The sequence below is a fragment of the Ranitomeya imitator genome, chromosome 4, assembly GCF_032444005.1.
Source record: "Ranitomeya imitator isolate aRanImi1 chromosome 4, aRanImi1.pri, whole genome shotgun sequence".
Lineage (NCBI taxonomy): Eukaryota > Metazoa > Chordata > Amphibia > Anura > Dendrobatidae > Ranitomeya > Ranitomeya imitator.
Window position 1 is genome coordinate 149,411,647 of NC_091285.1, and position 13,253 is coordinate 149,424,899.

General features: G+C 42.0%; 2 protein-coding genes across 3 annotated transcripts in view; both read left to right on the plus strand.

Annotated features, from left to right (window-relative positions):
• The first annotated feature begins 9,552 nt into the window (after positions 1 to 9,552).
• The window catches only part of LOC138675634 (E3 ubiquitin-protein ligase RNF14-like), a 56,319-nt gene continuing 52,618 nt past the window's right edge, over positions 9,553 to 13,253 (plus strand). Inside the window, exons 1-2 of one of the 2 annotated variants that reach the window (XM_069764036.1) lie at positions 9,553 to 9,689; positions 11,311 to 11,471. In XM_069764036.1, coding sequence (XP_069620137.1) covers positions 11,318 to 11,471 — 154 coding nt within the window. In that variant the 5' untranslated portion in view covers positions 9,553 to 9,689; positions 11,311 to 11,317. Of the gene's footprint in view, positions 9,690 to 10,330; positions 10,453 to 11,310; positions 11,472 to 13,253 lie in introns of those variants that run through there. The other variant, XM_069764037.1, reaches the window with a different exon arrangement.
• The window catches only part of LOC138675633 (E3 ubiquitin-protein ligase RNF14-like), a 137,365-nt gene continuing 133,732 nt past the window's right edge, over positions 9,621 to 13,253 (plus strand). The window contains exon 1 of the mRNA XM_069764035.1: positions 9,621 to 9,689. The gene's annotated coding sequence lies outside the window, so the exon portion shown is untranslated. The remainder of the gene's footprint in view (positions 9,690 to 13,253) is intronic.

The window sequence follows — 13,253 nt, forward strand, 5'->3', positions numbered from 1 at the left end:
AGTATTCGACACAGCGATGGACTTAGGGCAATTGAATATTACATCAGTAGCAGGGGCGTTCATTGTGGACGTCATAATATATTTCTCTTAGAGCTTCTAAATTTTGTGTTACAGCGGAACTACTTTCTTTTTGGAGGGAAGTACTACCACCAGCTCAGGGGCACAGCGATGGGGAGCCCTTGTGCCCCCACTTACGCTAATCTGCTCCTGGGCTGGTGGGAGGATACTTTGATCTTCAAGGATGAGGATGAGACATGGAGCCCCAGGATTATTTTCTGGGGCCGATTTATCGATGACATCCTGGTCCTTTGGAGGGGTGATGCCTGCTCTTTTTCCGACTTTGTAGCATATCTCAACACTACCATTGAAGGTTTATTTTTCACCTTTGAGATTGGGGGACAGAGCATTAATTTTTTGGATGTTAATATTTGTAGGCAAATGGATGGCTCTCTCAGTACAACTATTTTTCGGAAACCAACAGCTACAAACAGCTTGCTGAGATGGGAGAGCCACCACCCCCCTCCGTTAAAAAGAGGTATACCTAAGGGACAATTCTTGCGACTTCGCAGGAATTGTTCCTCCCTTAATGATTTTGAGAGGAAGTCGTTGGAATTGAAGGACCGTTTTAGGGCAAGGGGATATCCACATGATGTGATCGATTCTGCTTATCATGTAGCACAAAGATCTAATAGAACATCTTTGTTGGTACCTAAGATTAAAACTGAGGGTTCTACCATTACACGGTTAATTGGTACCTTTGATGACCAATCCAGGAGAATCTATGAAGTCTTTAAACGACATTAGCAGATACTTAAATCTGACCCTGTAATTGGCAAGTTTGTATCTTCCCATCCGTCAATTACTTATAGAAGGGGTAGGTCTATTAAAGACAGTGTCGTCCATAGTCACTTTATCCCCCCTAAGAAACAGAGTACGTGGCTTGCCAATAGGTCCTTGGGCACCTTCAAATGTGGGCATTGCTCCTTTTGTAAATATATTGACGTGTCCAAAACTTTTTGTAGTTCGTTTACAGGCAGGATTTTTTCTATCAGACAGTTTGCTAATTGCAGAACTACGGGTTTGGTGTATCTCTGTACGTGTTCCTGTCCCAGGGATTATGTTGGTAAAACCAAACGTGAACTACGTGTTCGTATGAGCGAACACCTTGGTGATATCAGACACAACAGAGATACACCTTTAGCGAGACACGTTAACATGGAGCATGGAGGTGACAGTGGATGTTTATCGTTTAAGGTCATTGAAGTTATTGCTCCCACGGTCAGACTCGGTGATTTTGACAGAAAGATACTACAACGGGAGTCCAGGTGGACGTATCTACTTAGATCTGTGAGCCCTCTGGGTCTTAATGAGCAGTTGTCCTTTGCTAGTTTTGTCTAGTCATATATGGTGGGTCTCTATATGTGTATTTATGGCCATGTATATTTATACTTTGTTTTACAAGCTAGGTCGTATATTTTGACCTTTTTTCATCATTTTCTGTTATTTTGACTTTATTTATTCATTTGGTTCTTGTCCATATGGCCACTTACCACCTATCAGCTGTATATGTTTTATCATTGGCCAAAGTGTTCGCCCGATTACAATATATGTGTGGGGATATCTATCCTCGTAGTTGGTCTGCCTCCAGCGGTGTATTCTCACTGACCAGCATTAGCTTTGACCTTCTAGGGCGTTTGTGCTGCTGTGTCGGCCATTTCGATGGAGCCGTATGTATGCTGCCTTTGTTTCTGCAGAGCGCTTATATGCGCATGCGCAGTTCAGATCGGCCATTTGTGTGTGGGCGGCTTTTGGCCGCTCCTCCATTTTCTTGTGGCCCGGCTCGCATCATGTGGCGCTGTGCATTATGGGCGTCCTGGCGGCGTCATTTCCGGCGTACTTGCCGACGCTTCCAGTGTGCTCCCTGCTGATGTATAAAAAGGCGGACTTGGTAAGTGGCGCTTGCCGCTACAGCACCTACATCCTATGCGTGTCTGCATACCCCTGATGAACCCCCACCATTCCCTATGGGGGGGAAACGCGTCGGGCATTGCTTGGGGACTATTTGACAGATGCCGGTTATGTTCATCCATATGAAACCGCTCTGTACTCTTGGCAGCAGCTGGATCCACGCCATGAAAACCGCAGCAAATAGATGAGTACACTGGTGATATGTAATCCTTACTGTCTATTCTGCACCATTGGGACGATTGTGTCCTTTTAATCCTCATGTTAATTTTCTGAGGAGTTGTTATCATTTTTTTCATCTAGTAGTGGTTGTGGTCACATGGGCTGCCTTGTGGGGCTAGTTGTATTTATCCACATGAAACCGCTCTGTATTCTTGGCAGCTGGATCCACGCCAAAAAATCGCAGTAAATGGATGAGTACACTGGTGATATATAATCCTGACAGTCTATCTTGCACCACTAGGACGATCGTGTCCTCTAATCCTCATACTAGATATTTAGAGGAGTTGTTATTATTGTTCATCTAGTGGTGGCTGTGGTTATATTGGCTGCCTTGAAGATTTTTTCTTTTGTCCACTTCTTGCCTTGGTTGCTGTGCCATATTTATGGACATATACTATTTGTTATTAAGCATATGTATATCATATAGTGTCACAAGAGTGGACTTTATCTGAGTGCTGGGTCTCTATTTTGTGGACATAAATATTATTGCACCCAGTGTACCCGTATTTGGTTTATAGTATTCTATCTATTATAGCATTATTTGCTTGCTCAATATATACATCAGTCTAGTATAGTGAAACTTTTTTTCGTTACTTATATTATTTTGTTTAGGTTTATTTTTCTATTTTGTTTTGTTTTTTTCTCTTCTACGGGTATCGGTGGTGTTTGTGGGACAAAATTTTCTTTGTCTATCCCGTATTATAGGGATTATTAGGGACCCTAGGGTAAGCCGTCGTTGAGTGGGGGCGCCTACCGCAGTAAATTAGGGTGCCAACCTCCACTGATAGGCAGGTTATCATTTTAGGTATTGAGAGTAGTATCTACTCAGCCTTTCCTATGGTATAGGGCCTTTTAGGGCTTGTAAGGGCGAGCCGTCGAGGAGTGGGGGCGCCAACCGCAGTAAAGTAGGGTGCCAACCTCCACTGCCAGGTAGAACTCATTGTAGTTCAATTTAGGGTCCACTAGGTACATTTAATACTGTTTTATTTATTTTGTGGGTAAATATAGTCTTTTTAAATTCATTATTAAAAGTTATTTTTTAGGGATCTCTGTTTTCTTGTTGTGGTTGATATACTTTTTTCTGGGATTCCGCATTATTGTGCTTAGGTGTTTTCAGGTTTCTGGAACGTTGTCTGCATTCGAAACACCACTTGTGACCGTTCAACTCACTTGGCGGTAAACTGAGGTAGAAAGCACAGCCCTTCAGGCAAACAACAACAAAGAAAACAAAATGCTGCAACAGAGCCCATACATTGTAGCAACACAGGTTCAGTCTTTCCTCCACAAGGCACAAACCACTGGAGAATCCTCTCTCCAGTCTTGCTGAACACAGACTGACTCTGCAGCCAAGCTATTTAAGCGCCAGACCATGTGACTCTTCCCCCATGTGACTGAACACACGACTGTGACATCGCACAGGCCCTGTCAGCACACAGCAGTGACGGCTCTGCAGGAGGAGATAAGGTGGACACCCTCCCAAACATTCTATGGATGTCCAAATAAAAACCAGCCCATTACGGAATTTAGCTTAAACCTCACAGCACGTAGTGTGCTGGAGGAAATTACTCTGGGTTTTACATCACTGACGCCATTAAGCGTAGTGATACATATCTCCCCTCCAACACTTTACCAGTGACTTTGTCACAATATATACACACAAACACACATATATATGTGATCATATATGCATATATATATATTATTATTTATATAGCACCATTAATTCCATGGTGCTGTACAAGAGAGAGGGGTTACGTACAGAATTATAGATATAGTTTACAGTAAACAAATTTACAGTGACAGACTGATACAGAGGAGAGAGGACCCTGTCCTTGCGGACTTAAATTCTATGGGATAAATAACATTTCTGATACAAGCCATAATCCTAATTAATCAACCTTGTTGGGGAATATAATCTTAGTGACCCTATACATATTTTAACCCCTTAGAGACGGACCCACATTTTTAAAATCTGACCAGTGTCACTATATGTGGTAATAACTCTGCAACGCTTCAACAAATCCCAGTGATTTTGAGATTGTTTTTTCATGACACATTATACTTTATGATAATGGTAAATTTAGGTCAATATGTTTTGTGCTTATTTATAAAAAATATCAGAAATTTGAGAATTTTTTTTTAAAAATTAGCAATTTTCAAACTTTGAATGATTGTCCCTTTAATCCAGATAGTCATACCACACCAAACCATTAATAAATAACATTTCCCTCATGTCTGCTTTACATCAGCACCATTTGTAAAATGTTATTTTATTTTGTTAGCATTTTAGGAGGTTTAAAAAGTAGCAGGAATTTTTCATTTTTTCAAAGAAATTTACAAAATTTATTTTTTTAGAGACCTATCCATGTTTGAAGTGCCTTTGAGGGTCCCATATATTGGAAAACTTCCAAAGTGATACCATTTTAAAAACAGGACCCCTTGACATATTGAAAACTGCAGTCAGGTAGTTTATTAACCCTTCAGCTGATTTTCAGGAATTAATGCAAAGTGGCATGACAGAAATGAAAATGTGTATTTTTACCACCTAAATGCCTCTAACTTCTGAACAGGTTACAACAGCCGTCAGACTCTACCGCCGCTGTTTGGTTATGAATTGTCATGGCAAACATCAGGACCACAAAATCATGATCTGAGGGTGCCAATTGAGATAAAGAGGAAGCCTCCACACTCCATTTATAATGATGTAGTCACTATTGACAGCAGCATCTAAGGGGTTAAACAGATTTGGATGGTGCAAACACTGATCATGCCTGATACAGCAAGTTGTCAGCAATAGTGTACAGCCGACAGCTGCTGGATTGTCACCTGTATGGGGATGCTATTCTCATATCTCAGGTCAGTTAAAAGACGTTTTGGCTGTTATTAAGGGGTTAAAGATATTATATAGCTTTGACCTCTATTATTTAAGGGACATAGCATTTATTCTTAATGGATCACTGGCCTATCTTAGACATTTTGGAAATACAATCAGAACTTCAGTAGGTCACAGATGTTTAACTCGCATAACAACTTATGTACAGCAATGACCCAATATACAGTAGTGTTCAAAATAATTGCAGTCTAATATGACTAACCAGATTATTCACTGTTTTGGGTATAAATTATATTACACATGTCAAACAATTCAACAGTTAGTGCAGTAGATTCTAAGAAAACCAACACTCAGCATTCATGATCTACAATATTTGAGTCGGTGTATTATAATAATTAATTGAAAGGGTGTGTTAAAAATAATAGCAGTGTGGAGTTTAATTAGGTCAGTCATTCTGTGAAGAAACCGGTGTGAATCAGGTGGTCCTTATTTAAGGGTGAAGCCAGGACATGTTGTACATGCATTTCTCCTTGAAAGCAATGAGAAAAGAGTTGTTTGAGACCGCTCAGAAGAACAGCGTACTTTGATTAAAAAGTTGATTGGAGAGGATAAAACTTTAAAAGAAGTGCAGACAATGATAGACTGTTCAGCTATAATGATCTCCAATGCTTTAAAATGGAAAGCCAAATCAGAGAGATGTAGAAGAAAACAGAAGACTGCCATTCAAATGGAGGGAAGAATAGCCAGAATGGCAAATGCTTAGCCAGTGATCAACTCCAGGATGATCAAAGACAGTCTCATGTTACCTGTGAGTACTGTGACAGTAAAGGTACCGTCACACTAAGCGACGCTGCAGCGATACCGACAACGATCCGGATCGCTGCAGCGTCGCTGTTTGGTCGCTGGAGAGCTGTCACACAGACACCTCTCCAGCGACCAACGATGCCGGTAACCAGGGTAAACATCGGGTTACTAAGCGTAGGGCCGCGCTTAGTAACCCGATGTTTACCCTGGTTACCATCGTTAAAGTAAAAAAAACAACCACTACATACCTACCGCTGTCTGTCCTCGGCGCTCTGCTTCTCTGCTCTGGCTGAGCACAGCGGCCGGAAAGCACAGCGGTGACGTCACTGCTCTGGTTTCCGGCTGCCCGGCGCTCACAGCCAGAGCAGAGAAGCACAGCACCGAGGACAGACAGCGGTAGGTAAGTAAGTGGATACCGTGTCTGGAGGCAGTGCCCCTCACCCCGAACACCAGCGCTTTCAGCTTGTGGGTGCTACATCCTGATGTGCGGCCATTGCCCCACCATTACAGCACTCTAACTAAGCTCTATTTTACCTCCATTCTCTATAACGCAAGCTGTGGCGGCACTTTTTGCACATTCTGTGCATCCCTGCTCTTTCTGAACCCAGCCCTACGGGCTTCTAACGGCACGTGACTGATGAAAGTCCTTATGGACTGAAACGTTTCGAGTGCTACAAATAAATCAAATCTTTCGCCGCTTAAGTTGAGTGCTAGACTTCTTTCTATTTGTATTGAAGGTCTGGGAACCTAGTCTAAGCACCACAGTATAGCTGTGCACACGGTGTTTTCTCTCACGTATAAAATACCTGGGCACTGCACTTAGGGTGCACGCTCTCGATCTATTAAAGAGACAGCGCTCATTGTCCTAAAGTCCCCAGTCAATGGCTGGGAGACACTTATTATTTAAGGCATCTCCACCTGTTGGGAGATGCCTGAACAGCGTGGTCTCTCTGCTTGTCTGGATGCTTGCTGGTTCTTAGTTCCCCTGTTCTAATATCCCTGTCTGTCAACACTTCAATACTCTGTTCCCTCTAACTGCTACCACTGACATTCCTTTGGCCGAGACTCTCACCAAAGGAGTTTCTAAAATTTTGGAGGACACCAAGGTCACAATAGTGAAGTCTTTGGAATGGATGAAGAGACACGCAGTCAAGAGGCATTTAGATTTGCCTCTGTTTCATCCTGGTGACAAGGTTTGGCTTTCTTCAAAGTTTGCAGTCTTAAAGGGACACTGTCACCTGAATTTGGAGGGAACAATCTTCAGCCATGGAGGCGGGGTTTGGGGGTTTTTGATTCACCCTTTCCTTACCCGCTGGCTGCATGCTGGCTGCAATATTGGATTGAAGTTCATTCTCTGTCCTCCGTAGTACATGCCTGCACAAGGCAATCTTGCCTTGCGCAGGCGTGTACTATGGAGGACAGAGAATGAACTTCATTCCAATATTGCAGCCAGCATGCAGCCAGCGGGTAAGGAAAGGATGAATCAAAAACCCCGCCTCCATGGCTGAAGATTGTTCCCTCCAAATTCAGGTGACAGTGTCCCTTTAAGCTACCTTCGTAAAGGTTGGGTCCTCGCTTTATCCGTTCTTTTGAGGTTCTCAAACAGATTAATGACATTTTCCTAAAGCTCAAGCTCCTGGCCTCTTTACGGATCTCCAATTCATTCCATGTATCTCTCCTCAAGCTTATCATCATTAGCTCCTTCTTCAAGGACCCGGGTACCACTCCTGCCCCTTTCAGCTCTGAAAATGTTTTCGAGGTAGAGAATATTCTGGCCACAAAAAGGGTAAGAGGATAAACCTTTTTTCTTCTGGATTGGAAGGGGTTTGTTCCTGAGTAGAGGTAGTGGGAGCCCAAGGAGAACATCCATGCTCCATTCCTTTGGGCCCCAGCCCTCGGCCCATGCTTCTGCTGCTGCAGCCTCCCAGAGTCTGTGCCCATTTGTCAGAACCGCGGGCACTGCACTTAGGGTGCGCTCCCGGTCTCTTTAAGAGACAATGTGCACCATCCTAAAGTGTCTTCAGCCAATGGCTGGGAGACACATTATTTAAGGCACTTCCACCTTTTGGGAGGTGCCTGAGCAATGTGTTCACTCTGCTTCTCTGCATGCTTGCTAATTCTCAGGTCCCCTGTTCTAGTATACCTGTCTGTACCTGTCTGCAACTGCCGTGCCTGCCTGCGTCTGACATGCCTTGCTGTATGCCAGCTGTACACGCCTGCACCTGCTGTGTCTTGACACACAGTTATACTCACCAACGGCTGCCGGACGACACTACTTCTGCCATAGGCAAAAGATGTAAATGATGACCCAGCATGCTTAGCGGTGATTGGATCCTCTCGCTGACTTCCTAATTGTGCACTGCGTGGTGATTGGATCCTCTTGCCGTTCTTCTTTCAATAAGGTCATGCTTAAATTGCAAATGGCAGCCTCTTTAGCACATATAAACTGCAGGAATATTTAAAATCACGGATAGTGCTTTTTTTCTGCCAGACGCTACACACGGTAGAGAAAATCACCAAGTTTTTTGGACTGTCTGTAAATTTACAGAGGATTGGCAACCGAGCTTATTGGGCTCCTTGCTATAGTTTTGATAAACTCACTGTTTTAGCAATGGGAGATTATCAGTACAAGGACAAGTAAACCTGCAGCCATGTAGTTCTCTATATTCATGAGCTCTGTATAACCCCTCCCATACCACTAATTGACAATTTTCTGCCTATGCACAGTTGACACAAAGCTGTCAATCAATGGAGTAAGGCATTAAAGTGGTATTCCTGTTGGAAGATGTTCTCACCTATTCATAGGAACTACCACTGATCTTTTTATTGGGGCACTAGTAGAATGTAGCACATTCCTGTAGTGCTATGGGATTGCGAAATCAGCAGTGCAATTGCAAATAAATGTAGCAGTGATCGAGCATGCACACGGCCACTCCACTCTAATAGGGATAAGGCTAGGTGCCCACGTTGCGGATTTGCCTCTGCGGATCTGCAGCTGTTTTCCATGCGTTGTACAGTACCATGTAAACGTATAGAAAACGAAATCTGCAGTGCACATGCTACAGAAAAAAGTGCGCAAACGCAGCTGTGTTTTTTCCGCAGCATGTCAATTCTTTGTGCGGATTCCGTAGCGGTTTACATCTTCTCCTCAATAGGAATCCGCAGGTGTAAAACTGCAGGTGGAATCCACACAAAAAACGCACAAAAACCACGGTAAATCTGCTACAAATCTGCGGGTAATCCGCAGTGTGGTTTACTTGTGGATTTTGCAAAAACAGTGCGGAAATAATCCGCACATCAGTCCACAACGTGTGCACATAGCCTAAAAGTGCCGTGTTCTTCAGATCGGTGGGGTCTGAGATGTTAGAACTCCACCCATCTAGACATTATTATCTAACCTGTGAATAGGTGACAACTTTTTCCAACCTGTATACCCTTTAAGGATAAGGAAACAGCAAATATACAAAATGGGAAGTGCTGAAAATCAAACATGATTTTCAGAACGAAAAATTCTGTAGTTGCTAAAGTGGATCTATGTAGGGGTGAATAATTATTCCCACTCTCTCTATTTCATAATGTCTTTTTCCTAAATGTGTGTCTCAACAATAAAACGGCTAGTGAAGCGCGTCCTGTTGTAATCTGTAGTAATACATATCACTGTCACCTTAAGCCTTAGACAGCCTTTGGTCACGTGCTCTTAGTTGGGCTTCGCCCTGTGGATCGCTGTTCCGAGCTCTCTAACGTAAAGTCTCTTCTGTACAGTTCACAGTCTGCCTCCCTATTGAGACACACGAACACTTCAAGACATTGTGTGACAACAGGTTAAAGGAAAATCTGACATCTACGGGGGCAGCGATAAAGAACGGTAAGTAGCTAATTAGCAGAAGACTATACTGTATGGATAGTTTATTTAATTTTATGTAAATAAAGATGAATTATTAATGAAAAGTTATGTAAGATGTTTGTACTTTGCATTTCAGTTGTTCATTGCTTTTTAAATCTTTGCATTATGTTAGGGAAGGAGAATGTAAATTGGCTGATATGTCAAAGCAAACGATCTAGACAGGCGAGACTTGTGAGATGAGTTAATACAGCTGTAATAAAATGTGACTTGTGACAGCTATTAGGTTGTTATAATTTACAAATCATTATCTCCGAGGTTGAAGCTGTATGATCACTGTGTGTGTCTTATCCGCCTGTTACTAAGCAACTAACATGCGGAACTGGTTTTTACTTCCTTAGGTTATTACGTGTTGAAGGCTTATGTAATACAGTGAAGTATTGAATATACAATTCCCAGTATCAAATGTGTGTATAGTGCACCAGATAAATGGCCAGGATAACAGATATGCATCTCTGCACATGTTCAGACAAAACATGTCGGAAAGCAACAGGATGCGGTTTAATATTTTTTTCTGCTTTTTTTTTTATCTTACGTAATTTTTTATGATAATATTTTGTGATTTAAAACACCTTCCTGCCAACTCACCTCATCTCAATGTTTCAGGAAATAGTTGAATTACCCATAAAACAATGATGCTGGAGAATCTTTTCTTAGAAGACTGCATTTTGCTGTTCCTCTGGTATTCCTCCTGGAAATTTAGGATGAAATTGACAACTGCAAGCATGTAATCATTAGTAATATTCCATTTTAATACACTATTACTATCAGCAATTTGCAACAACAGCATTTCAAGGTTAATGCATTTATTTTACGTGTGTAGCTGTTTAATTTTGAAACAAGGTTAGCGGTACACAAACTGTATACAGCACATCCATACTGATGTTATACCTGTAACCTGCTAAGGTTACACAATCTTTCACCATTTTGATATTGAGATCGGTTACCAATATCAGATTGGTGAGTGACCCCACACCAAACATCCACACACATTAGCTGTTTGAAGTGCCAGTGGGGTTGCCAGATGGTAGACACTCACTGATCTGATATTGATGACCTATCCCATTAGTATCAAACTGGTGAAAATCCCCTTTAAAGGGCCACTGTCACCCCCCTCCAGCCGTTATAAACTAAACGAGCCACCTTGTGCAGCAGTAATGCTGCATTCTAACAAGGTGGCTCTTTTAGTTTTAGGTTCAAGTATACCCCAAATAAAGCGTTTTTATACTTAGCCACAATTCCTGTCTCTAGCCAGGGAGGCGGGTCCTCACTCCCCAGCTCTAACCGCTCCTCTGCCGTCACTCCAATCTTCCTGCGCTTTCGGCGCCGCCCCCTCAGCGCTGTGTACGTTTCAAAACCGGCGCCTGCGCAGTGTACTGCCGTGCTGCGCAGACGCAGTAAGCTCTGGCCATCTGACGTCCCAGCCAGGCTTGCAGACTGCGCCTGCGCGGGCATTGCGGCCAGCCACCTTTGGAATCCCCGCCCGCACTGTGTTATGCATTATGCACAGTGCGGGGCCTTAATAAAATCTATTACAAATGTATTTTTTATTATAGAAATATGTTGTTTTTTTTTATTGCAACAGATAACCAATGTCAAGAGAAGACCGAGAGGCACAAGAGGATGAACTATTAGCCCTTGCCAGTATATACCCTGAAGATGAATTTAGGAGGATCGACGCTGCTCCTGAAGGGCATATTCAAATATGTCTAGAGATACCATCAGAATTTTTAGTATATATAAAAAGTGAGTAAGAAATGTGAAATAACTTTTCATGTAAAGTCTGCAATTAGAGCAATGAAATCCTGGTAGTGAAATAATTCGGCAGCACTGAGTTGTAAACTCTTTGTTCTGAACAAGCTCGCTAACGGATTCTCAGTCAAGACCCCTTCGAAAAACATTCCATATCTATCAGCCAAATGATTGTTTGGTCGTTAGTTAGCTTTTCCCATACACAGGAATGCTTGGCTGATCGCTCCTGTGTTCATCGAGAGGGTAGCTGCTAGACTCCACCAAAAGGCATGGGATCCGCCATTTGTAATCCAATGTGCTCGTCATTTTCTCCCCTGACACCATCTGTACAGGGCGATTCAGAAGGCCCCATACACGTTAAACTGTTAGAATAAAGTCACTCAAACATTCGGCAATTAGAAAAATAGAGTTAAGCCAAAAATACAAATAAATACTAAAATACCTGAAGGTGTTCATATCTTCTTTGCTCCCAACTTTCCCAATACCTTCAATGATCTGCAACAGATCTACTGTACCACAATGTCACTTATATCATTCACATTGTCTCTAATATCACTCACAATGCCACTAATATCACTCACAATGCCTCTAATATCACTCACAATGCCTCTAATATCACTCACAATGCCTCTAATATCACTCACAATGTCTCTAATATCACTCACAATGCCTCTAATATCACTCACAATGCCTCTAATATCACTCACAATGCCTCTAATATCACTCACAATGTCTCTAATATCACTCACAATGTCTCTAATATCACTCACAATGTCTCTAATATCACTCACAATGCCTCTAATATCACTCACAATGCCTCTAATATCACTCACAATGCCTCTAATATCACTCACAATGCCTCTAATATCACTCACAATGTCTCTAATATCACTCACAATGCCTCTAATATCACTCACAATGCCTCTAATATCACTCACAATGCCTCTAATATCACTCACAATGTCTCTAATATCACTCACAATGCCTCTAATATCACTCACAATGCCTCTAATATCACTCACAATGCCTCTAATATCACTCACAATGCCTCTAATACCACTCACAATGTCTCTAATATCACTCACAATGCCACTAATATCACTCACAATGCCTCTAATATCACTCACAATGTCTCTAATATCACTCACAATGCCACTAATATCACTCACAATGCCTCTAATACCACTCACAATGTCTCTAATATCACTCACAATGCCACTAATATCACTCACAATGCCACTAATATCACTCACAATGTCTCTAATATCACTCACAATGCCACTAATATCACTCACAATGCCTCTAATATCACTCACAATGCCTCTAATATCACTCACAATGCCTCTAATACCACTCACAATGTCTCTAATATCACTCACAATGTCTCTAATATCACTCACAATGCCACTAATATCACTCACAATGCCTCTAATATCACTCACAATGCCTCTAATATCACTCACAATGCCTCTAATATCACTCACAATGCCTCTAATATCACTCACAATGCCTCTAATACCACTCACAATGTCTCTAATATCACTCACAATGCCACTAATATCACTCACAATGCCTCTAATATCACTCACAATGTCTCTAATATCACTCACAATGCCTCTAATACCACTCACAATGCCTCTAATATCACTCACAATGTCTCTAATATCACTCACAATGCCTCTAATATCACTCACAATGCCTCTAATACCACTCACAATGTCTCTAATATCACTCACAATGTCTCTAATATCACTCACAATGTCTCTAATATCACTC